The sequence below is a fragment of the Eretmochelys imbricata genome, chromosome 8, assembly GCF_965152235.1.
Source record: "Eretmochelys imbricata isolate rEreImb1 chromosome 8, rEreImb1.hap1, whole genome shotgun sequence".
NCBI lineage: Eukaryota > Metazoa > Chordata > Testudines > Cheloniidae > Eretmochelys > Eretmochelys imbricata.
Genome location: NC_135579.1, coordinates 51,995,991 through 52,022,090, shown reverse-complemented (window position 1 = coordinate 52,022,090; position 26,100 = coordinate 51,995,991). Strand labels below are relative to the sequence as shown.

The window sequence follows — 26,100 nt, the reverse complement described above, 5'->3', positions numbered from 1 at the left end:
AGCCTGGGACCAATATGGCTACACCACCACTGCATACACTTAATTTATCAACAGCCAGATGGATACAGCTACACAGCAGCAACACAACAAAAAAACTGAAGCAGCAGTTTTCAAAACAGACTAAAAACTTTTTTAATTTAAGCTTTGCCAAATATTGAAAAATGGAAAAATTTGAGAAAAGTTTTTACAAAAGAAGTTTAAAGGAAAGGTTATACTTCAATGTAAGGTTTTAATTAGAAAAATCCCTAACAGCTCTTGTAGTTTCTGTGAGTTGCTGAACTGGTGAAAAGCAGCAAGGGTCCTTTCTTTCCCAGGGGTGAGGGGGGAGAGAAACAGGCACCTAAAACAGTGGAGATGGATATAAACGGATACTGTTGTTACACGATGCAAAGGAGCAGAAAGAAGTGGGTGTAAAGTTCAAAGTTGTGAAAATTGGCAGCAGAGTCTGAGTTTGTGTTGGTGCATTTTAGTTTATCGAAAGCAGGCGTCCTTGTTTGCAGGCTGACATGGATGTGGCATCACAGGTCAAGTCAAAGGTCCCAAATGCAACCCAGGGTCAACAACTACATTGCATTTGAGAGGGTTCTGATAGGTGCCTGACTCCAGGAATCCCACTGCTGTGGTCCCTGTAGATCTCACAAGTAGAACATGCTTCCTGTGCATTTCCCTCCAGATCTCCATATAACTCTCAAACTTTTAGAATTGTGCATGTCACACTTGTACCTTTGAAAAACTTGATACTGTGGGGTAATCCAGGAAGCTAACTCACGATCTGGCCACACTAAGTCCGAGCCTTGGGGAGACAAGGGATTTTCCTGCCTCTTTCTCTACTTCCTCTCTGAGAAGGGCTTCCAGCCACAATAGGAGTTGCGAGCCAGCCATAAATAGCTGCCAATTTAACGCATGTGTCGCTGACTGCTGTGTGTACTGGTCTACTTATGCAACACAGAACAATTGCTCCTCTCCTGGTGCAGACCCTTGCGGTGCATTTTCTAATGCCAAAACATTTGCATTCGGGAGACCACTTGAACACAGTGCATTCCTTTGATGAGTCCATTGCAGATTCATTTTCTTGGTCATGCCTCTCCTAACCTGAACAGCTATTTTGCAAACACATTCCACCTGGCCCCCTCTTGAAAATGCACTGCCAGCACCCACTATTGAAGAAACTACCACCAAATATAGTAGCACAACACTGAAAGTTTAAGCCATTGTGTGTTGGGAAACCAGAGCAAGAGAGACTTAAACAATCCATCCATGTTTTATTAAAATTTTTATTCACATAATGCTTCTTTATGCAGAGTCTGACCCTGGGGAACACAAATAGAAAGTCAGGATTGAATTTGTTTTCTCTTCTTACTAACAACCTTCATTTGTGCAGCTGCTCCCCGGGGCAATCCTCTGGCAGCTCCAAGACAGGTGTTTGCGTCCAGCTCCAGCTGCCACAGCAAATAAGTTATCTTAATAAATTATTATTTTTTGATTGAAGTTTGTTTGGCAAGACACACTCCAGTTCATTACATGCCGACAGAAGAGCAAATTAGAGTGTTTCCTCCACCCTACCTGAGTCGGCAAACAGGAGATAAACAACGGTGGGCTAATGAAGCTCGACTTAATTAGTTCTTGATTTCTGCACCATGACTATTAATACCCCCAGAATGATTATCTTTGTAACATCTGGGGCCAATCACGTACTGCATGTGCATCTTTAGACTGTGACAACTGGAATAAGAGGGCATCATGAAAATCTCAATGACAAAGCCTAGCATCTCTTACAAATGAGGGATGCCAATTTTTAAAGGTACAAGACAGACCCCACTGGCATAAGGATGTAATTTTTATTTCTACTTTGGGGAAGCCTAGCTTTAGGTAAAAAACGACACAGTGTTTCTCTCTGTTACCCTCATGTCCAGCCCGGAGCAGGCTCTTCCAAACACCTTCACAGGTAACATGTCATAACATCCCTGTATTTCCTGCTTCCACCCTCCTCCAAAGTTGCCTATTCACCCCTTTTCCATTTATTGTTAACCAAGATGCAGTGCTTTAATTCTCTGACAGTCACAGTGTGGGAAAGCAGGCTAGTAAATCTCAACTCACTGCAAGCTCTGGAAGCCAGAGAGAAAGCAAACTGAAAGCTCTTTACACCAATTTCATTTCATGGCAAGATCATAATTTTAAACAAAAACCCACCACCAAATGCAAATGAGCAACTGTAAATAAAATCCCAAACATATTTGACTCTTCCCGCACCATCAAATGTCATGGCCTATGCTTCAAAACAGAGGGGAAGAAGAGACTTGTGAGATCATGCATGCCACACCATTATTCTTCTCTCCTCCTTGAATAAGTTATCTTCAGTTTCATAGTAAATATTTAATGCCAATGCACACCAACAAAGCTTAATTCTGCTATCCTCACTCATTCCAAGTAGTACCTTACTCCATAAGTAGCCCCACTGAAATCAGTAAGACCACCACAGAATACTTGGGATGAATGAGGGTGGCAGAAGAGGGCTCTCAAAGATGGAGAAAAGAGCCAACACTCCCCAGGCACACTCACAATAAGCTAGTTCATGCTGAAGCATTTCTGCTCTGATGGAAGCCAGGAAGAACAATTCACACATAGTAGGAAAGAACTCACTGACCAAATGAAGTTTGCCTTTGAAGAGCGAATTCAGTGCTTGTGAAACTGGACTGATAGGCACTAGTTTAAAGTCAGGTATACTGCCAACAAGGATTATACAAAATTCTCTCTCAGCTGTCAATGCACTTCAGTCCTTTCCTGTAGCACCTGCTACTATTCCAGTCCTAATGTGTAGCAGGTTTGTGACATGGATGATGGCCCCGAGGGGAACTAGAACAAAACCAGACTCTTTCACTTATGCTCTAATCATGATGTAAGCCCAGCTCCCGTGAGGTGATAAGCGTCATCAGGCATTAGCCTATTATTAACAGCCTCTACAGTTCCTCAGGACAGGTTGTGTAACACCAATTGCATTTTCAAGGTAATCTCCTCCACTTATACCTGCTAGACTGGCTATGGCAGCAGGTGCAACAGCTAGAACACCGAGTTACTTTTTATTTCCATTCTACCTCGTTGCATTTCAGAAGGATTAAACACCTTCAACAGAAAGGACAATCTCCAACTGCCAGCTACACCATGGCAGAGCCAAAGAGATTCTTAAGCCTGCAATTAGAACAGATTTAAACAAAGAAATAAACTTAAATCGTAGGAGGCCAGGGAAGCACAGAAATGGAGATCAACTTGCTGCACTTCGTCTTATATCATCTAAAGTAGTGCATACAAAAGCATTCCCCCAACCCTGCTATTTCTAGGAGGAAGCTTGAGTAAGATTATTCATCCTTTTGTGTACCATATTAGCTACACACATCAAACTGATGCAACACCAGTAGATGTGGGAGTGTAGTGAAAAAATCCTCTTTTGTTTCTGGAGCCATGGATTTAAATAACCAATTTATCATAAACGATGAGTTTTGTGGCCTCAAGCTAGTCTATAACAGTTTGAAATCTCTGCTAGAGGATGACACAGGACCAACAGAAGAGGAGAGCTACAAATCAAAATTGAGATACATTGACAAATGCACAGGAACATGTGCATAGCACTCCTCCATCATACCCTCTTATAGACAGCACATATTTTTTTATGAGCATCAAGTTTGCCATGAAAAAATGCCCCTCAAATTAATACAAGGTAGAATTCCAAGACAACCACCAGAGAATCAGTATATCACAGCAGCTGGGAAAAGGAAGGAGGCCAACTGAAGTTGCTCAGTTTAAGAGTTCCACCACAAAAGTCAATGTCTGGTCTTCTACAAAAACAACAGCACCGAGAACTGTGATTGCCATTCAGAGGGTGGGGAGTAAGCCCTTCCATGCCATAGGCAGAGCAGCCAATACTTTCTGTAATCCTTAGGCTCTTTGTTCACAGCTGTTGGCTATCTGTGTAGGTCAGCAAGAAGCCTGTTCCTAGTTTGTATTACATACTCTGCTCACCTCCATTTATAGGGCCTACTGTAAGCAAAATGATCTGGCTAAGTGGAATCTGCTCTGAGAACAGATTTTGTCCTGCTTCTCAGCTATAATACAAAGATAATTTGGTTAATATGGACATAGATTCATGGGGATATCTGCTCTGCTATATTCCCTATGTACAGAAAGTAGTGTTGGTCCATGTAGTAATTTCTTGGGGAACAGATATTAATCATCAGCTATTGGATGGATCTTAGTGCTGTAAAAAAAAGCTGGTCGTCATCTCCTCACCTTCCAATTGCATGGATGAATTTTCACTAGCACTTCAGTGATAACATTGAAGCATCATCACATATGAAGCAGATCCCTCTTCCCAGCATCTTATTAACGAGAACACAGCTGAGCAGCAGACACACCATCTCCCACCCCATTGGTGTTCGCAAGGACATTCTACCCCAGCAGGGGGCACTAAATTATTTTATTTACCACTTCCTCTTTTTTTAAAGGAGGCAAAAAAATACCTAACCAGCTCACAGCTGATTATATACAACTCTGAATTGGACTAAAACCTCACAAGAGCATATTAAGAGTGGGTGGCTGGGGAAAGAGAAAGGGGAGAGGACTGTAATGTTCCATCTCCATTGTCCCCTCTAGAACCAGCCCACATATTCCTGTTGAATTCCACTCTCTTTTTCATTAACACCAGCAGTTGTGTTTTCCCAGTGCAATGTCCACTGCCAGCAATGGACACACCACGACGGCGAAGCTGCCACTGTGGCTACAGGGCTGTCCAAGGGCTCCCAAACTCTCCACCTTCTCTAGCAGCTGTTTGCCAAAGATGAAGACCACCACCACCTTTTCCCCTGGCTCAGGAGCTTTTCCATTCATTTCCAGTCCATCCTGGGCATAGCCATTCAGAACCGATTGTGCTGTTTTTCTATCATTTGTTTTTTAAAAAAAGGGAGTTTCATCTGTTTTCCATGAAAGTTACAAATGGGAGAGTGTCATCCTGTCTTCCACCAGTACAATGTCTGGACCAAACTGGTCTGTGCACTGTTTCACTGTAGCCAGGATGCTCAGGAGCCGCTGGTCCATGGCATCCAAGTGAGGGTCGGAGAGCACTGGTGAGATGGGGTCATGAGACATGGCAGTCTTTAAGGCAGACTTCAGCACTCCATTCTTCAGGTAGTTCAGTCTGTTCCAGGTGGAAACTCGGATGCTGGAAAAGAAAGATGAGCACACATCATACTAGTGCACACAGGATTTCTAGTCTAAGGTCCCATCAACACTACCATACAGCTGCCCCATTGAGGAGTCCAGTTACAACATGGTTATGCCTACACAGATGGGAGCAAATTAGAACTGGGTCTCTCTCCCCTCCCAAATATATTGTAACTAATATAATCAAGACCTAAATTGTTGGTAGCAGGTGAAGGGAAAGTGATCTAATATGTTGCGATTCTTCTAAGAATTACTCCATGAAAACTCCTGAAAGCTGACAGGAAGAGCGGAGCTAGGACAATCTGAAGGCCTCCCAGAGCTGGAGAAGGGAACAGAGTGAGAGGTCTGTCTGCTAACCCAAAACAATACTTGTAGGGAGCTCAGCATTACTTCCGTCAGAACTTCATCAATCAATCAATCAGTCATGGATGAGAAAAGAGTCAGATGATTAACCTTCCCTACCAAGTCAATGTACATAGCAATGTTCTTTCTACTTTGCCATTTAATCTTTTCGCACTATCACATTTGAACTGTTTTCTTCTGGGGAATCTCCGGGGAATCCTCCCATCAAAGTTGCCATGTTGTAGCAATTTGCCAGAGCTGACGTCCTGACTCAGGTAGCTCCCTTTGGCGTGCATCATTGTCACAGAGTGTTAGGGGAGGGTGGTGTCACCCATGTTACAGGGTACTCCCTATCCCCAGGGGAAGCTGTGAATTCTGCAGTCAAAATAATTGCAACAGATTTTAGCACATTCACATGGCTACCATAGAACATTCTGTTTACAGGCTTCCCTGCCTAGAGGTGTGAGCTGTCCATGGACCACCTGGGCTCAGTGAGAATGAAGACCAGAAGAGCAGGGAGCTGTTCAATCTTCTGCAAAGATGGAAGGGGAACTGCCTCTGGAAACCTCTCCTTTAGGACTGTGTTTGGAGGAACTTGAAGCAGAGGACACAGACTCCAAAGGAGCCACACAAAACAAGAAAAAGAAAACATTTTAAAAAATTACTAGGGAAAGCTAAGGAAATCTTTAATCATTTTTTTAAAGCGTTTCTATTTACTTATTTCATGCTGTTGTTGAAATTTCAGTTTTCTGCAGACTTTAGTGTGCTACAGAAACCAGAGGTGTTACAAAAGAACGTAGGTCAAATGTGCCGTAGTATAGGGGGGGCTGTATTGGCTGTACTTGCAGCCTGAGGAGCTAAGCTTCCATACTCTGCAAAGCTCCTGGTTTCCAGAGACTCTGAAGAATTCAGGAGACAAACTGAATGCTTGAGGGGCAGCTCAAGGAACTCTCAATAGACTGGCCTATTTTAAAAAGTGAAGTGATTTTCATTTCTCCGTTTGCGTTGCCCTGATGTAGCACAGTCATGCAAACTACTGCACCGATTTCCTTTGTTTGTTTTTAGTTTGTTTGGGTTTTTTAAGTGCTCATGCAACATATAGCCTATTTGTTAACTGGACATGAAGAGCAGAGCCCACAAAAGCAAAGAAAGGCTTGTCTCCTCAGGTAAGCATGGGGCCACGGAACCCAGAAATCAGATTGCAGGAGACAAAAAAAGAAGAAAGCAGGATGGGGGTGCAAGTAGCAGGGACAAAATGAGGGATTCATAGTGGGACAGTGAACAGAGAATCCCAGACAACGCCCTCTGCTCTAAGGAGTCAATGGATACCCTGAAGAACGTGGATGCATGCACAGACAAGGGACAAGAAAAAGGCCTCACAGACAGAGAACACCCTTCCCTCTACACAGCACAATGACTAGCAGTTCTGAAGGCTCAAGTCCTCCATATAACACAAAGCAAGAACCGCACAGGTGGCAGCAGAGCAAGCTTCCACACACTGCCTTGCAATTGTACCACAGCCCTCAGAAGGGACATCAGGAATGAGGGTGGTTTAGTTGCCATGCCTATCCAATCCTTGGCTTCTGTCAGTGAGAGTTCCAATGGTGATGCAAACATCTGTCCAGCAGGAACTGGCCAGAGACCAGCTCATTTCAGAAAAGCCACTGAACAGCTGCAGATGGAAGCTACTTGTCATTACGGATTAAAGGTAAATTTGAACCAGTGACTTAAAGGTGTTCTGTGTATAACTTGCACGTCTCCAGGCTGTCAGAGGGCATCATTGCTATGAATTTCAGTGTGCTCCTGATTTAGATTTGGCAATTGTGTACAAGTAAACTCAATGGCTTCTCCGTGACTTACTTACATGCAGCACTGATAAAGAGGAGCGAGGATGCTTCTCTCATCCAGGGAGGGGTTTCCAAAACTGAAAAACAAATTAGAAGCAGGTGAGCCAGGTGAACACTCAGCACCCTTTCTGACCTCAGCAGATTCTGTAAGGAATTTGAAATCGATAACCAAACAATTCCATGCTCCAACACCTCAAATCAGTTAAGCTAAAACATTCTCAGCCATGACCAATTAGACATACAACTCCCAACAGTTTCTGTTAATGTACCCAACAAACAGCAGCAGCAGCTTTAGCTTTTATAGCTCTTTACTCTGTCAAGACATCTCCAGGCACTTTAAAAACAAGCTGTGAAGAAATTTAGTGATGTAGCCCACACTGCTGAGCTAAGGGGGAAAACAAATGGGATATCAGTTTAGACAAAGAATGAGAGTATCAGCTCCCTGACATTTCTGGACAGGGAATGAATTGAGGAACAGCCATCTGGTACATACAGATCCCCAAGTTGGCCAACCTCGAGCTGAAGCCCACGGATATAAAATGCTGATCAATTCCAACCCATCTAAACCTAACAATCACCCTTTCAGCTGGAAAACTGCCAAAAGGACTTCATAGTATATTTTAGACTCCATTTAAATAGATGCCAAATAAACTTGCACAAAAGTTATTTTTCAGTCACTTATAAATTTAATTTAACAATTTCTTCACAAACCTAACAGAAAGCCTGCTCTTTAACACAGGCCATTTTCCTGCAAAATCTGGAGCTGCTTTATTCATCTGAGTTGCTAAGCATAAAAAAGCCTTAAAACATCAGAGTATTTTTTCACACTCTAGTAACTCAAAAGACAGCTAAAGGGACTTTACTCAAAATGTCAGAAGAAATTCACTTTTGGGGCTGAGATGCCCCCAGAGGAAATTGTTTCAGAAGGGAATGAGCATGTGAACACAGGTAATTCTAACGAAAGTCCGGACATAACTCATGGCTATCACCATCGCTATACAGTGACTAATATGTAACTCTCTCCCACTCTAATGCCAGGACATTTTAAAAAGCCACCATTTTTGTAGGATCCACCAAAAGCCATGTGAGAGCAGCAGCAATTAACTAATATTCCTAAAGCGGAATACATTCCTGCTGGCATCATGGAAGGAGTCATTGAAGGGGCTGACGTATAAACAGCAATGAAAATTAAATTGAGCCATGTTTATTTCCGACACATTAGAAATACTCACAATAAGAGAAAGGAGCAGGAGAACCCAATACTTAAAAGGGAAGAAAGGCCAAGAGTAACAAGTAGGAAATGGTATTTTCAAGGCTTCTAAGGGTCTGTCTAGATGACAAAAAGGGTGCTTTAAAATCAAGTTAGCTACCAATCATGGTAGTTCGTTGGTAACTCAACCCCAGGGTTAAGTCTTCACTAGGTTAGGAAGTATTTTTAACCGGTGTTATCTAACATACTAAGACCATAGTGTAGCAAAGTGATTGAACAGTTGGAGCACCTCATTGGGGCTAAGAGCGGTGCTGCACAGTTTCATGCTTTAGTGGTCTCCATTCACCTTGTGACTTATCCCTCCAGCTGGGTCACCTATGGTCTCACCCTTTTGAAATAAACCAGCGTTTTCACCCAATAGTCCTGTGATAAATGAAGGAGGGTGTGGGGTAGCTCCCTTTTATGGGCACCCAGCCAGCCAGTAGCTATAAAATCCCTCTTAGTAGCTGTTCTCTAATTACTCTACCTGTAAATCAGGGGTGGCCAACCTGAGCTTGAGAAGGAGCCAGAGTAATAGGTCAGCAGTCCCCGCATTAGCTCCCCCTGCTCCCAGCACCTCCCGCCCACCAGAGCCTCCCTCTCCCTCCCCACACCTCCTGATCAGCTGTTTCATGGTGTGCAGGAGGCTCTAGGGGGGAGGGAGAGGAGCGAGGGCACGGCAGGCTCAGGGGAAGGGGCAGAGTGGGGGGCAGGGCCTGTGGCAGAGCCAGGGGTTGAGCAGTGAACACCCCCCGGCCCATTGGAAAGTTGGCGCCTGTAGCTTCAGCCCCGGAGTCGGTGTCTAGACAAGGAGCCGCGTGTTAACTTCTGAAGAGCCGCATGTGGCTCCGGAGCCACCGGTTGGCCGCCCCGGCTGTAAAGGGTTAAAAAGTCTCACTGCTATGCATAGGTAAAAGGAATTGAGTGGGCACCTGGCCAAAAGAGCCAATGGGAAGGCTAAAACTTTTTAAAAGTGAAACAAGACTCCCCCCTTTTGTCTGTTTGTGGTTGTTCTCCAGAGAAAGGTAGACAGGGCTGCAAATACGCTGTAAGAAGCTTGGGGCCAGGTATAGAATATTATCGGTATCATAACTAGAAACTACGCATTTGAAACCCCAGATATGTAAGCAGATCAGGAAATGTCTAGGAAGATGCAATTAGGTTTCTCTCTTTTTATTTCTTTATGGCTTGTGGACTCTTCTGTGCTAGCCCCGGATGCTTTTGTTTTGCTTGTAACCTTTAAGCTGGACCTCAAGAAAGTTATTCTTGATGCTTAACCCTTGTAGTTTTTTATTTTTTAAATCTAGCAAATGCATAAGTTCCCAAATGTATTTTCTTTTTTTTTTTAAGAACAGAATTGAATTTGTGTGTCTTAAGAGGTTTGTGCACATGTTCTTTAAATTAGCTGGTTGCAACAGCTGACTTCCTTCCTTCCCCCCACCCCCCCTTCCTCAGCTCTTCCCCAAGCAGGAGTAGTGGCCGTGTGTGAAAGGGCTTGAGGGTACCCCACAGGAAGGAATTCCCAAGTGCACCTTCCTGGGTTCTCAAAGAGGTTTTGCACTTGGGTGGTGGCAGCATCTACCAATCCAAGGTCAGAAAAAAGCTGTAACCTTAGAAGTTTAATACAAGCCTGGAGTGGCCAGTATTAATTTTTAGAGTCCTTGCAGGCCCCCACCTCTGCAGTCGAAGTGCCAGAGTGGGGAATCAGCCTTAACAAGTCCCTACCAGCTACCACTTAAAAACAAAACAACAACAAACTTTTAATCCCAGTGAAGACAAACCCCAAATGTAGAGTTTCACACCTTTAAAACAAAAGGGAAGTTTTGGTTACATAACCCCCTAACACAATTTTAAAAGTGTTAAAACAGTCTACTCTAAGGCCTGGTCTACACTATGAGGTGAGGTCGAATTTAGCTGCGTTAGGTCGATTTTATAATGAATGCGTCAACACAACCAACCCCATTCCGCCAACCTAAAGGGCTCTTAAAATCGACTGCTGTACTCCTCCTCAATGAAGGGAGTAGCGCTAAAATCGACCTTCCTGGGTCCAGTTTGGGGTACTGCAGACATAGTGCTGTGCAATTCAATGGTATTGGCCTCTGGGAGCTATCCCAGAGTGCTCCAATGTGACCCCTCTGGACAGCACTTTCAACTCCGATGCACTAGCCAGGTACACAGGAAAAGCACCGGGAACTTTTGAATTTAATTTCCTGTTTGGTCAGTGCAGCGAGCTCAGCAGAACAGGTGACCATGCAGTCCCAGAATTGCAAACGAGCTCCAGCATGGTGCGAATGGGAGACACTGGATCTGATTGCTGTATGGGGAGAAGAATCTGTGCAGGCAGAACTCCGATTCAGCAGAAGAAATGATGACATATATGCCAAAACTGCATAGGGCATGGTGGACAGAGGCTACACCAGGGACACACAGCAGTGCCGTGTGAAAGTTAAGGACCTCAGGCAAGCCTACCAAAAGACAAAGGAGGCAAACGGTTGCTCCAGGTCACAGCCCCAGACATGCTGCTTCTATGATCAGCTGCATGCCATTCTATGGGGGGACCCTATCAGTAGCCCACCACTCTCCGTGGACACTGCAAGGTGGCAGCCTCACGCAGCATGGATGAGGATTTTGTGGATGAGAAAGGAGGAGGAGGAGGAGGAGAAGAATGTGCAGCAGGCAACCGGAGAATCCGTTCTTCCTGGCAGCCAGGACCTTTTCCTCACCCTGGAGCCAACACCCTCCCAGGGTGTATTGTTCCTGGACCCTGAAGGCGGAGAAGGCACCTCTGGTGAGCGCACATTTGTAACTACACTATAGGGATGAAAATAAATTGTTTTTAAGGTTTGATTTGCGCTGAACAATTGGGAGGCATTCGCGGCCAGTACAGCTTACTGGAAAAGTCTGTTAAAGTGTCTGCGGATGGAGCAGGAATCCTCCAGGTACATCTCCATGAAGCTCCCCTGGAGATGCTTAAAGCCTCTGCAGAAGGTTTCTGGGGAGGGCTGCCTTATTTCATCCTCTATGGTAGGACACTTTACCACACCAAGCAAGTAGCAAGTGTCTGGAATCACTGCAGCAAAAAGCATGGCAGCGCATGGTCCTGGGTTTTGGTCTTTAGCTTTCTGTGTCAGCCTCAGGAGAGTGATATCATTAATGGTCACCTGGTTGAAATAGGGGAATTTCTGTAAGGGACCAATAATCCCATCTGTTTGGTGATCCCCGACACATTAGACCCCAGTCATGCTGGGCTGTTTGAGCCTGGCTAAAAGGGATCAATAGCAACCTGGGGTGGGGGGGAGAGAAGAGGTGTGCTGCACATCCACCCTAAAGCCGCAGCCCCTCCTTTTAAACAGCAACTGCAGCCCCTCCTTTTAAATGGCAAATCCAACAGGTATTGGTTGCTATTGTAAAGAATGGCACTGCAGTTTGAAACCATTCCCACATGTTATGAAGGTGGAAGAAGCCAACCCCACGTACCCTTTGACTTACCATGGCTGCCTGGAAACCAAATTCTGGTGCCCAGCCGTGTGTGATGTGTCACCATACTGGCAGGCGCTCCATATAAAAGGCAAAATGCGTCCTTGTACCTGTGTTGTCTGCTGTGAATTGCTTGATTCACTGTGAAAGAGTCTCCCTTTTGTTCTCAGAAATGTATCTTCTTAAAATCTACTCTCCCTTTCCCCCCCTGCAGCTGCCAATATTTCTATGCTCCCCACATCAACTCCGTCCCTGAGGTTATCGCAGATTAGAAGGTGAAAAAAATGCACTCGCAATGACATGTTTTCTGAACTCATGCAGTCCTTCTGCACTGATAGGGCATGGAAGCATTCAGTGATGGAGGCCAGGATAGCATACAGTGAGCGTGATCGGAACATACAGGAGGAGATGCTGAGAGCGTGATCGGAACATACAGGAGGAGATGCTGAGGCTAATGGGGGAGCAAACGGACATGAGGAGGCGTCTGGAGGAGCTGTAGGAAAGGCAACTAGAGTACAGACCCCAGCTGCATCCATTGTGTAACCGCCTGCCCTCCTCACCAAGTTCTATATACTCCTCTCCCAGATGCCCAAGAACGCGGGGCCAGGGGGGAAGGCCCTGGGCACCCTGCCACTCAACTCCAGGGGATGGCCCAAGCAACAGAAGGCTGTCATTCGAACAGCTCTGATTTGTAACATGGCTACAATAAGCAATGTGGCCTTGTCCTTCCCTCCTCCTCCACCCCACCCCATTATGAAACCCTTTGTACATCACGGTTACCTTTTACTAATCAGTGTTGTGAGTGATCTCAAGGCTTTTTTTTTTAATAAAGAATGAATAGTTTCAGAACAATAGGGATTTTATTTCCTGTGCCAGCTGTGGTTGAAGCGGGGGGGAGATGGATTGGCTTACAGGAAAGTACATTCACCAAAGGGGGCGGGTTTGCATCAAGGACAAACACACACAACTGTCACACCATAGCCTGGTCAGTCATGAAATTGTTTTTCAAAGCCTCTCTGATGTGCAACACCCTTGGTGTGCTCTTCTAATTGTTCTGGTGTCTGGCTGTTCAAAATTGTCCGCCAGGCAATTTGCTTCAACCTCCCACCCCGCCATAAACATCTCCCTCTTGCTCTCACAGATATTATGGAGTACACAGCAAGGAGCAATAAGAATGGGAATATTGCTTTCACTGAGGTCTAACCTGTTCAGCAAACAGCGCCAGCGCCCCTTTAAACATCCAAAGGCACATTCTACCACCATTCTGCACTTGCTCAGCCTACAGTTGAACTGCTCCTTATTGTTGTCCAGGCTGCCTGCGTACAGCTTCATGAGCCATGGAAGCAAGGGGTGGGCTGGGTCCCCAAGGATAACTATTGGCATTTCAACATCCTCAATGGTAATTTTCTGGTCTGGGAAGACAGTCCCTTCTTGCAGCTTTCCGAACAGTCTGGAGTTCCGAAAGACGCAAGCGTCATGCACCTTTCCCGACCATCACATGTTGATGTCAGTGAAACGGCCCTTGTGATCCACCAGTGCTTGCAACACCATTGAGAAGTACTCCTTACAGTTTATATACTCTTTGGCAAGATGGTCCGATGCCAAGATAGGGATAGGTTTCAGAGTAACAGCCGTGTTAGTCTGTATTCGCAAAAAGAAAAGGAGTACTTGTGGCACCTTATGCATTCCGTCTATCGCCCCACCACAATTAGGATGCAGCAAAGCCATCCACTATGAACTGCACATTTCCCAGAGTCACTACCCTTCTTAGAGGAAGGGTATTGATTTCCCTGGATACTTGGATCACAGCAGCTCCCATGGTAGATTTGCCCACTCCGAATTGATTCCCGACTGACCGGTAGCAGTCAGACATTGCAAGCTTCCACAGGTCTATTGTCACTCGCTTCTCAACTGTCAGAGCAGGTCTCATCTTGGTATTCCTGTGCTTCAGGGCAGGGGAAAGCAACTCACACAGTTCCATGAAAGTGCTTGTTTGCCAGTCCCAGAATCAGTGTTCCACTGTATCAACATGCCCCAATGCTGTCATGATGTCCCAATTGCCACATCCCGTGCTTTCAGGAATGTCTGTATCCATGTCCTCCTCACAATCTTCCTCGTGCTGGCGGCTCCTAGCTAGGCTCTGCACATACTGCAGGATAATGCGCAAGGTGTTTACAATGCTCACAAAAGCTGCACGCAGCTAAGCAGGCTCCATGCCTACCGTGCTATGGCATCTGCACAGATACCCCAGGACAAAAGGCACAAAATGATTGTTTGCTGTTGCTTTCAAGGAAGGAGGGAGGGGAGACTGAAGACGTACCCAAACCAACCGCAACAATGTTAGGCATTGGGAGCTGAACCCAGAATTCCAATGGGCAGCAGGGACTGTGGGATAGCTACCCACAGTGCGGTTAGTGGGGACATGCAAGATCGACTGTATAAAATCGCTTACTAAAGATCGATGTCTATAAAATCGACCTAATTTCGTAGTGTAGACGTGCCCCTAAGCCTATACGTATACTACAAGCTAGGAGTGTGATTCCCAGCCCACACAGACATACTTGTGCTAGCTCTGCCCTGCGCTAGAACACTAAAAATAGCCGTGTAGCCAAGGCAGCACAGACAGCAGCCGCATGGGCTAGCCATGCCAAGTATATATGCATGGAATTCAGGCGGTTTTGTACTTAGCACACCCCATGCCACTGCTGCAGCTGCCCATGCTAGCTCAGCTCCACTATTATTTTTAGGACATTAGCTCAGATGAGAGATAGCACAAGTATATCTACGTGAGCTAGGAGTCACACCCCTAGCTCAAAGCATAGATGTAGCCTAAGTGCTAAAGGGTGTTTCCAATCATGTTAACTTGATTTTTAAAAAAGCACATTCTTTCATCCTGTAGATAGATCCTAAAATGAAGAACTCCCTACTATTCAAAAGCAATTAGTGCCCTTAAGGATGAGCTCTTCAATTGATCAGCTCTTCAATTCAATCGGAGGTTTCAGAGTAACAGCCATGTTAGTCTGTATTCACAAAAAGAAAAGGAGTACTTGTGGCACCTTAGAGACTAACCAATTTATTTGAGCATGAGCTTTCGTGAGCTACTCGCTCACAAAAGCTCATGCTCAAATAAATTGGTTAGTCTCTAAGGTGCCACAAATTCAATTGGAGTTTATGTTAAGGACATAAACTCTACTCACATAGCACCAGCAGAAATCAGTCACAATAGTTTACAAATTTCCATAATTGGAAAACATATCAGGAAAATTTATGTCCATACCAGGTCAGACCAATGATCCATCCAGCCCAGTACTCTGTCTTCCAACAGAAGCCAATGCCAGATATTTCAAAAGAAAAGAACAGAACAGGACAATTCACAAGTGATCCATCCCGATGTCCAGTCCCAGCATCTGGCAGACAGAGGCGCAGGGACACCCAGAGCATGGGGCTGCAATCTGGACTATCTCAACTAATATTCATTGATGGAACCACCCTCCATGAACTTATCTAACTCTCTTTTCAAAACCTGTTACAGTTTCAGCCTTCAAAACATCCCCTGCAACGAGTTCCACAGATTGACTGCATTGTGGGAAGAAGTACTTCCTTATGTTTGTTTTTTAATTTAATCAGGTGACGCCTGGTTCTTGTGTTATGTGAAGGGGTAAATAACACTTCCTAATTCATCACCTATCCCTTTCCTCATGGTTCCTAATACTGTTAGCTTTTTTGACTGCTCAGGCACATTGAGCTGATGTTTTCAGAGATCCATAATGACTCCAAGATCACTTTCTTGAGTGGTAACAGCTAAATTAGACCCCATCATTTTGTATGTATAGTCAGGATTACATTTTCTAGTATGCATTATTTTATATTTATCTACATTGAATTTCATCTCCCGTGTTGCCCTGTCACCCAGTTTTGTGAGATCTCTTTGTAACTCTTTGAAGCCTGTTTTGAACTGAACTATCTGCAAACTTTGCCACTTTACTGTTTACCCCTTTTTCCAAATTATTTATGAAAACATTGAACAGCACCAGTCCCAGTACAGATCCCTGGGGGACCTCACCATTTCTCTCTCTCCATTCTGAAAACTGACCATTTATTCTTACTCTTTGTTTCCTGTCTTTTAACCAGTTACTGACCCATGAGAGGGCTTTCCCTCTTATTCCATGACTGTCTGCTTTTCTTAAGCACCTTTGGTTAGGGACCTCATCAAAGGCTTTCTGAAAGTTCAAGTTCACTATATCTACTGGATCACCCTTGTCCACATGTTTGTTTACCCCTTCAAGAATTCTAATAGATCGGTGAGGCACAATTCCTCTTTACAAAAGCCATGTTGACTCTTCCCCAACAAATTGTGTTCATATATGTGTCTGATAATTCTGCTCTTTACTATAGTTTCAACCAATTTGTCTAGTACTGAATTTAGGCTGACTGGCCTGTAATTGCCAGGATCGCCTCTGAAGCCTTTTTTAAAAATTGGCATCACATTAGCTATCCTCCAGTCATCTGGTACAGAAGCTGATTTAAATGATAAGTTACATATCACATTTAGTAGTTCCGCAATTTCATATTTGAGCTCCTTCAGGATTCTTGGGTGAATACCATCCGGTCCTGATGACTTATTACTGTTTAATTTATCAGTTTGTCCCAAAAACCTCCTCTATTGACACCACAATTTGGGACAGTTCCTTAGATGTGTCACCTAAAAAGAACGGTTCAGGTGTGGATATCTCCCTCACATCCTCTGTAGTGAAGACTGTTGCAAAGAATTCATTTAACTTCTCTGCAATAACCTTGTCTTCCTTGAGTGATCCTTTAGCACCTTGATCATCCAGTGGCCCCAGTAACTGTTTGTCAGGCTTCCTGCTTCTGATGTACTTAAATTTTTTTGCTGTTAAGTTTGTGTGTCTTTTGCTAGTTGCTCTTCAAATTCTTTTTTGGCCTGCCTAATAATTATACTTTTACACTTAACTAGCCAGAGTTTATGCTCCTTTCTATTTTTCTCAGTAGGATTTGACTTCCAATTTTTAAAAGATTCCTTTTTGCTTCTAACCACCTCTTCTACTCTGTTTAGCCATGGTGGCTTTTTTTGGTCCTCTTACTATGATGTTTTTAAAACGTTTTCATACAGTTTGCAGGCATTTAACTCGTGACTGTTTGTATTAAATTCTGTTCAACTAGCTTCATCATTTTTTTGTGTAGTTCCCCTTTCTGAAGTAAAATGCTACTGTGGTGGGCTTCTTTGGTATTTCCTCCCTCCCCGTCCTCACAAGCATGTTGAATTTAATTACATTTCAGTTGCTATTACCAAGCGGTTCAGCTATATTTACACCTCTTGGACCAGATCCTGTGCTCTACTTAGGACTAAATCAAGAATTGCCTCTTCCCTTGTGGGTTCCAGGACTAGCTGCTCCAAGAAGCAGCCATTAATGGCATCTAGAAACTTTATCTCTGCATCCCATCCTGAGGTGATATGTACCCAGTCGATGTGGGGATAATTGAAATAAACCATTATTACTGAGTTTTCTATTTTTTATAGCCTCTCTAATCTTTCTGAGCATTTCACAATCACCATCACCATCCTGGTCAGATGGTTGGTAGTATATTCCTACTGCTTTACTCTTATAATTCAAGCACGGAATTTCAATCCATGAAGATTCTATGGTACTGTTTGATTCATTTATGATTTTTACTATTTTTGACTCTATGCTTTCTTTCATATATAGTGCCACTCCCGCACCAGCATGAACCTACTCTGTCATCCCTATATATTTTGTATCCTGGCATTATTGAGTCCCATTGATTATCACCAGCACAGTACAAATGCCAAGGTCTTTGAGAGCCCATATTATTTGAAAGGATTTGCCGTGAGGAATATTGACAGAGTTTTAGCTTGAGCTATTGCAATGGATAACTATGGGAAAGGCAGAGTGGGGATATGGATAACCGCGTGCTGCCTTTCTCATTATCAAGTGGCCACCAGTACTAATATGCTTCCTACCTTTTGGCATTGTCCAGGAGGATAAGCATACTGGCCCCTTCATCATCCTGGAAGCTTTCATAGTGATGTCGGTCAGCATTCCCAATCAAATAATCAAAGATGGCAGTGTCAATGATATCAAGGAGGCGGGGGCCTGAGTCATAAGGTGAGGTCTTCTTCACAGCATCACAGTAGCTCTCGTCATACTCCCACCTGCAGGCAGACAAGGGGAATCAAAGCAATGTCAACCACGATGGCAATCTACTGCAACCCCCAGGCACTCCTAAGGACAGACTTGAGCACTTTGCAACAGTTTTAGACAAACATATCAAATAAACTCTGTAAAACTTCAGAGCCTACAAGTCCACTCAGTGCTACTTCCTGTTAAGCCAATCACTTAGACAAAGAAGCTTGTTTACATTTATGGGAAATAATGCTGCCCGCTTCTTATTTACAATGTCACCTGAAAGTGAGAACAGATGTTCACATGGCACTTTTGTAGCAGGCATTACAAGATATTTACGTGTCAGATATGCTAAACATTTGCATGCCCCTTCATGCTTCAGCCACTACTCCAGAGGACATGCTTCCATGCTGATGACACTCATTAAAAAAATAAGGCATTAATTAAATTTGTGACTGAACTCCTTGGGGGGAGAATTGTATGTCTCCTGCTCTGTTTTTTATCCGCATTCTGCCATATATTTCATGTTATAGTAGTCTCGGATGATGACCCAGCACATGTTGTTCATTTTAAGAACACTTTCACTGCAGATTTGACAAAACGCAAAGAAGGTACCAATGTGAGATTTCTAAAGATAGCTACAGCACTCGACCCAAGATTTAAGAATCTGAAGTGCTTTCCAAAATCCAATCAGGATGGGATGTGGAGCATGCTTTTAGACATCTTAAAAGAGCAACACTCCAATGTGGAAACTACAGAACCCAAACCACCAAAAAAGAAAATCAACCTTCTGCTGGTGGCATCTGACTCGTGATGATGAAAATGAACATGCGTTGGTCTGCACTGTTTTGGATCGTTATCGAGCAGAAACCATCATCAGCATGGATGCATGTCCTCTGGGACGGTGGCTGAAGCATGAAGGGACATATGCATCTTTAGCATATCTGGCAACGCCGGCTACAACAGTGTCATACGAACACCTATTCTCACTTTCAGGTGACATTGTAAACAAGAAGCAGACAGCATTAGCTCCTGCAAATGTAAACAAACTTGTTTCTTTTCCTAGTTACCAAGCCTTGCAACATGGGCATTAGGTCCACCTCTCCAAAGCCAGGCTCTTGCTAAGTCTTGTCATTTCTTCCTCTTTCTCAAATCCATTCTTCCTCTCCATGCAATCTGCTAACACCCTGATTTATGCCCTACCCATCTGTCATCTTGACTCATAAGTACAACTTCTACAGCACCTTCTATCCATGGATCTCAAAATTCTTCACAAAACATCAACTAAGTCTGAAAACCCCTAAGAAGGTTTGTATTCCCATTTTACAAAATGGAGAGGTTAACTGACCTGCTCAAAGTCAGAGTGAGTCACCAGCAGAGGCAGAAACAGAATTTAGCGGTTATAACCATTATCAGTGTTGTCTCCCAGAGGACAGGAATAAGTTCTACGCTGGCTCCCTGTATCTCACCTGTCCTCTATCTATCCAAAATACTGTGGGCCAAAGTCTTCCCCTCTCTCTGCTCTAACAGTCCTCAAATCCTTTCACTGGCTTCCTCACTTCTTCCTGCATCAAGCCCAAACTCCATGTCTTCACCTTCAATATTCTGCACAAATCCACAGCTCCAACATCTCATCTTATATTTCTTCCTATGCCCCATGCACACTATGTGTTACTCATCCCACTCTCCTAAATGCTCCCCTGCCTCCTCCTCACAGTCTTTAATTCATGTTTTTTATGACAGCTCTTACTCCACTTGGAACAGCTTTCCCTTTCCCCTGCACCATGCCACATTCCTCTTTCTATCCACCATTTGTCAATCAAGTTACCACACTGATCTTTCTCCAGCACCATCTGCTCCTACATTTACTTCTGATAATTTTTTTTCTATTGAAGAGTTTGATTGTGACTCCGAAGGTCAGGGATCTTATCTAGTACATGGCTATGTAAATTAATGGCACTAAATTAATAATGTTAAACAGGATTATTCAAGACAGAGCAGAAGCAGCAGCTTTGAGGGGAAAAACTCCTACGCAAATATCTTCCATAATTAGGAGCAGCAGAAAGGACATTACATGCCATATGTAACATATGTATATTTCTTCCCCCACTCCTGAAGACAGGTTTCCAAAGAGTGAAAGCAGCAATACAGTTAAGTACATGACAAAAGAGCAATGTTATTTGATCCTATCTGCATGGGCAAGAACAAAGTATTTTATAACATAAGGATTGTCAGGTTAGTCTGGAGCTTGCCTACACAGTGGGGTAATGCGCTTTATGGAAATGTGATTTCTGAAGTGCACTAACGTGTTGTGCATCTATAGTCCACGCAGACCCTGCTGGTACGCTTTAACATAATGCTGTTTGAAATAGTACTATGCTAGAGCACACAAGGGAACCTATAGTGCACACCAGCAGGGTTATAATTAATATATAACACCTTAGTGTGCTTTAAAATCATGCCCTTGTAGTGTGCATTACCCCATCATGCACACAAGCTCTAGCTCTCACTCCAACATGGTAAAACAGAGCATAAATGGGCCCTCTAAGTTGAGAAACAACTTCTTAACAGAAGCAAAATGTTTCCTCTTCTCTTTTCCACAAATACACAGACAAGAAGATTTGTGCCTTGATTAGTTCAGCACATGCTTAAGTGCTGTACATAGACTTTCAGGGTGGCTCTAAACTTACATAAGAATGGCCATCCTGGGTCAGACCAATGGTCCATCTAGCCCAGTATCCTGTCTTCCGACAGTGGCCAGTGCCAGGTGCCCCAGAGAGAATAAACAGAACAGGTAAACATCAAGTGATCCATCCCCGGCTAATAGCCATCGATGGACCTATCCTCCATGAATTTATCGAGTTTTTTGTTTTTTTTTTAACCCTGTTATAGTCTTGGCCTTCACAACATCCTCTGGCAAGGAGTTCCACCAAAAAAAAAAAAAAAAAAAAAAAAGTTCAGATTCTTTCTGTGGATAGCTAGCTAGTTAGAAACTGATGGAAATAGCTGAACCAAAAATCTAGTTCAGCAAACAAGATTTCAGAGACTGAAAACGTTTTTCTGGTCACTTGTCCTGGATCAATGCTTGGAAAAGTTTACTGAGCTTGAAATCATTTGGGCTAGTCCTGCCAAAGTGTTTCTGCCCTAAAGAATTTTTGAGATACCGTGTCTGTCTTATAACTGTCAGGCCCACACTGGTCTCCATCTAACAGTGCTCTTTGGACACGGGTCCAGATCCCTATATGTTGCTGGTATACAAACTAACAAACAACTTTTCAGTTCTAAACTATTTAAGGTGAGATATACTTAGCAAAAAAAATACATAAAAATTTGATCTTTAAAAAAAATAGGAGAGAACTTCATCTCTTGCAGGCTGCACAGACTCTCCCTCAAAGACACCGAAACTACTTTGGTATAAAAGCTTTTGACATAGGTCCACAACAAAAAAAACCCATAAAAATAGAACCAATAAAAACCTATGAAATTAGGTAAAAAGACTACTAACTCAGAGTCAAAGGATTCTGTTAAGCCAAATAGGGGCACAGTATAAAAGGAAAGCCTAAGCAGTGCGAGGTAAGCAGCTGAGATTCCACAGTCAACTCGGGTATGGCTGAAACGCTCACTGACTTGTGTGGCAAGTTACTTTCCAGGGAAGAAGTGGAGGGGAAAAAATGACACTTAACATTCCTGGATGTCCATAGGATTTTTTCCCTCTCCCTCAAATTAATGCTTGTCCCATCAGAGGCCTTCATTAGTAGTTTTGGTTCAAGAAAACTGGCTGAAAGTTCCTTTGTATCTTGTGAATACTGCTCTTTAAACAGCCCAAGTCACAGCTAAGCACTGCAAAGATAGGGGTACTCTAAAACGCTACAGTAGGCCTATCGGGTTCTTATACCTGGCCAATTTGCCTTCACGGTAAGTCCTTCCCCAAGGATGCCGGTGCTTCTGAAGAGGCCAGACATCCGGCAGCCATAGCGTGACTGACCCCTCCATGGTATCTCCATCAGCACAAGCTGGTTCTGTTTCTCGACAATAGTAGCACTTCCCATAGAAACAAGTACTATTACCTTCAAAAACAAAAAAACATATCACAAGAACAGCAGTAAATCTATGGAAACCCAAACAAAAGAGAGGAGCAGCGTGAAGGACCTTCAGAGAGATTTCCAAAAAGAAGTCCTTTCAACAGGCGTTCACTTCATTTCGCCTTCCTCTTCCTTCCCTCAAGAGGAAGCCAAAACTTCTCCATTTGGAACTTCTTTCCAAAAGAAAGAGAGATAACCAACTGGAAATCATTCATCTTTGACAAGATGAAAAGCTCACTTTAAAAGGATCAGCTGAATAGACAAGGGAAAACACACACACACACACAAAACTACATTAGAAGAACATTATTAAGTTTGTGAAGTCAAGCACTCAGACATTAGAAAATTCAAAAATTTCCTGTGCTCACATTCTCAGGGTCTAACAGACTGCATATGTGGGGTTGGGAAGGAATCATCCTCCAGGATGCGTTGGCAGTGATCTTGTGGGGTATTTGCCTTCCCCTGCAACGTGACTTCCCCTGGCACGGCTCGCTTGCCAGGATTATCTGGATATACCTCCTTTACATTTTCCCCTGCCATTGCAAAGGACTCAGGCACTGGTTCATCTCTGTCCTTCCTGGTCTCTGCTTGTAGCACATAATAGCCTGATTTAATTTCAATTGTTGGGTTTAGAATGAGGGGGCTGGTGGCCTATGATATACAGGAGGCCAGAATATATGACCTGGGGGTCCTTTCTGGCCTTAAATTCTGTGACTATGACATTGAACAATGAAGAGAAAACAAAACACTGAATTAGTTGCTCATTAAGTGAGCACTAACATCCAGTGCAGTGAATGAGAGAGGGGTCTAGTGGAAAAAATAGTATTTGATCACATAACTAGATATTATCATACTGTATACGCACAAAGGGATCAAATTAAGGTTCCACAGGCAATCTTAATTCTGGCATTTCGTCACTTTTGAGTGCTTGGCTTTGCAATCTTAATTATGTTATGATTTTGTGTTACATCCTAGGTTTAAAAAAAAGCAAATTGGGGGGGAAAAAGAAAGAAATTCTACCATTCTGACACCTACTTGGATCATCTGCAGGATTGGATCCCTTAAATCTATTGCAAAGACCTCTGCCATTTGAGCAAATGGAGTAGCTGATAGCAGTAATAGGTTGTCATCCTCTATGTAGACTAGTTCTGGGCAGGGTGGTGGATGGGACACTTTGCCAGTGGGTTTCACTGCTTCTGACAGCAGAGAAATGATGAGACTCGGAAATCTTATATTCCATTCCAGGCTCTGGAGAGGATTGTGTTCTAATAGGCAAAGGCTCTTCTGCCTGTCCCTCCCTGCCCCTGCCCCCTCATCTTGACTCCCATTGCTACATCCCTCCAATCTGTCTCACCCTCATCTCCAAGTCCCAGTCTCTTGCCCAGCCAGTCCTAGTTCCTTTGCACCTTCTGGCTCCTCATCCCCAGTTTCCCCTCTCAGCTCCCCATTTAATCTGCTTCTTTTCTCCCAACCGCCTTGTCCCCGTCCCCATTTGTTTTCAGTCCCCCACCCTAGCTCCTAGTCCAATCTCCCCACACACTGCCCCAACTCTTTGTCCTGACCCACTCCTCTGCACCCCATCACCCTAGGTTTGGCTCTTGTCCCCTTTGCTTTCAAATCAGACAGATTCCCCCTCCATGCTGCTTTGGCATTAGCAAAGGGAGCATTGACACCAAATGAGACACTGGCTCCATGTAACACTCCCAGCCACAGCACAGCCCACAGCTGCAACTAGAGAGAGAGAGAGAGAGAGAAAGAGAGAGTCCTCCTTCAAGCCCTGGCTGCACCATGCCTAGCAGGGATGGAATCTTAAAATTTTTAAAAGGCTTATAACTTGGCCAAATTTAGTCAGATTTCACGGGGGCAGCAAAACACATATCCCTGACACAAAGGCCACCATGTTTCTAAATTTCAAGTTGCTATTCCACAGAATGGGGGGACAAGAGCTCCCCCCCTTCTTTTTAAAAAAAAGGTTGCCTGAATTTTTGAACAAAGGCGAAACAACATTTTTTCATTAGCCTCATTTTCTGAAACAGCTGAACCATTTTGACTGAAATTTCAAAAACTCACAACCTCAGCATAAGGCAGAGACCTGGCATGGTATATTTCAGCCTGAACAGTTGAAGTCTGGCAGAATTATTAGCAACTGAAAATAGAGTCTTATAACTGGAAGCGTCTGACAACCTTAATAATAGGTGCTACCAGCCCTGCCTATCATACATAAATACAATAAATTGTTAACGAACAGTTGTCTCTAAATAAGTTTTCTGACAAAGAAATAACAAACTTTATAATCTGACTGAAGTACTAATGGTTGTAGCACAGGGCATTTTCTGAGGCATAATGACCACCTGGCAGGACTCTGCCCTTGAGCCATTAACCCCTAGAAAATACCCCATCAACATTACTACTATAAACTAAATGTATGAAACTGTTCTGGGACTTCTAGTGATGGACATCGTATCCCGTTCCATAACCATGTTGCTATGCCAGGCACACTGTTGGTGCTACACACACAACATTTGGTATATTAGCAATCCACATCATTCCAACCGTCCATTCAGTTTACTCAGAGTAAAATATAATTCCATTTTTTCAATTCAGGTCTATTCCTAAATTCTTCTGACTGCTTCTGACATTAGGGAGAAAATACTTATTCAAAGAAATATCTGCAAAAAGGAACATAGAAAAATTACAGGTAAACCAAAGTATTTTTTGTAGAAAAATAATTCCCCTCCAGCTTTTCCCCACCAAACAAGGTTATACCAGTGTTAAGATCCCTCCGAAGGGCTGGAAGCAGCTTATCAGGTTTCTATACAGTAGTTGTTATACAGTTATGTCAGTTTCCCACTGCTCTTTTTTTTTTTATTATTTAACATGCTTATTTTCAATGGGCTGCACAATCCCTAGAACCCACTTACCCAGCATCAGGAAGGTACTCAGCAGCTGCTCTGTTGCAACAGGTTTGATCTCTGTACGCAGATTCACAAACCTACCAATCACCAGTGGAGCTCGTCGGAAACCCAGAATTCTGTTTCGGGGGGAAGAGGGGTGACAAAGTATGAGAATTTTAACAGGGATAGCAGTTTCAAATCTAAAAACCACATCAGACCTCCAAGCCACTGTGCAAAATCAAAGATGGTTGCCTTACAGCAGGTGCTAAGCTTGGAATCCCATTGGAAATTAATCCTTCACCATTTGTACTTTATCTTCTTTCAAGACTTTCCTTTGGCTAAGGAAGGCTGGATGTACGAGACTCCTTTTATAGCCCATCAGCAATGCTCCTATATTGGTCTGAGTGGTCACTGCACAGCAGCATGAGATACACCTTTTCTTCAAGGGCCAAATACAGTGTCTTCACAGAACTCAGCCCAGGAACTGAGACCTCATACCACAAAATATATGGTCTCTCCTGTAGCAGCTCAAAGCAAAAAACACAGGGCCTTGGGCTAGCCACATGGAAAGATAATTTATACTAATTCCCAGAAACGACCCGATAAACTCTATTGTAATTTAAACCCTTAGTTTAAGAGAACTGGGTGTCTTTGGAAAACACAAAGACATTCAGAAACACAAGAAAGGTGGGAAAGATAGTTTAGCAGATAAGCACAAGTCTGTCAGTGAGTTCTGTTCCTGTGTCTGTTAGACTTACTGTGTGACCACAGGCAACTTGGGTGTTTAGGGTGGGATTTTCAAAAGTGCCTACGTGAGTTTGGAGCACAAGTATC

At 43.6% G+C, this 26,100-nt stretch overlaps 1 protein-coding gene across 8 annotated transcripts in view; it reads right to left on the bottom strand.

The window, feature by feature from the left end:
• Window positions 1-1,256: 1,256 nt before the first annotated feature.
• The window catches only part of FAM20B (FAM20B glycosaminoglycan xylosylkinase), a 49,722-nt gene continuing 24,878 nt past the window's right edge, over window positions 1,257-26,100 (bottom strand). For 3 of the 8 annotated variants that reach the window (XM_077824291.1, XM_077824287.1, XM_077824288.1), the window contains 6 exons: window positions 25,294-25,403; window positions 22,186-22,357; window positions 18,128-18,319; window positions 7,418-7,477; window positions 6,036-6,167; window positions 1,257-5,209 (listed from right to left, as the gene is read on the bottom strand). In XM_077824291.1, coding sequence (XP_077680417.1) covers window positions 4,978-5,209; window positions 6,036-6,167; window positions 7,418-7,477; window positions 18,128-18,319; window positions 22,186-22,357; window positions 25,294-25,403 — 898 coding nt within the window. In that variant the 3' untranslated portion in view covers window positions 1,257-4,977. Of the gene's footprint in view, window positions 5,210-5,976; window positions 6,171-7,413; window positions 7,478-18,127; window positions 18,320-22,185; window positions 22,358-25,293; window positions 25,404-26,100 lie in introns of those variants that run through there. The other 5 variants (XM_077824290.1, XM_077824289.1, XM_077824294.1 and 2 more) reach the window with 5 other exon arrangements.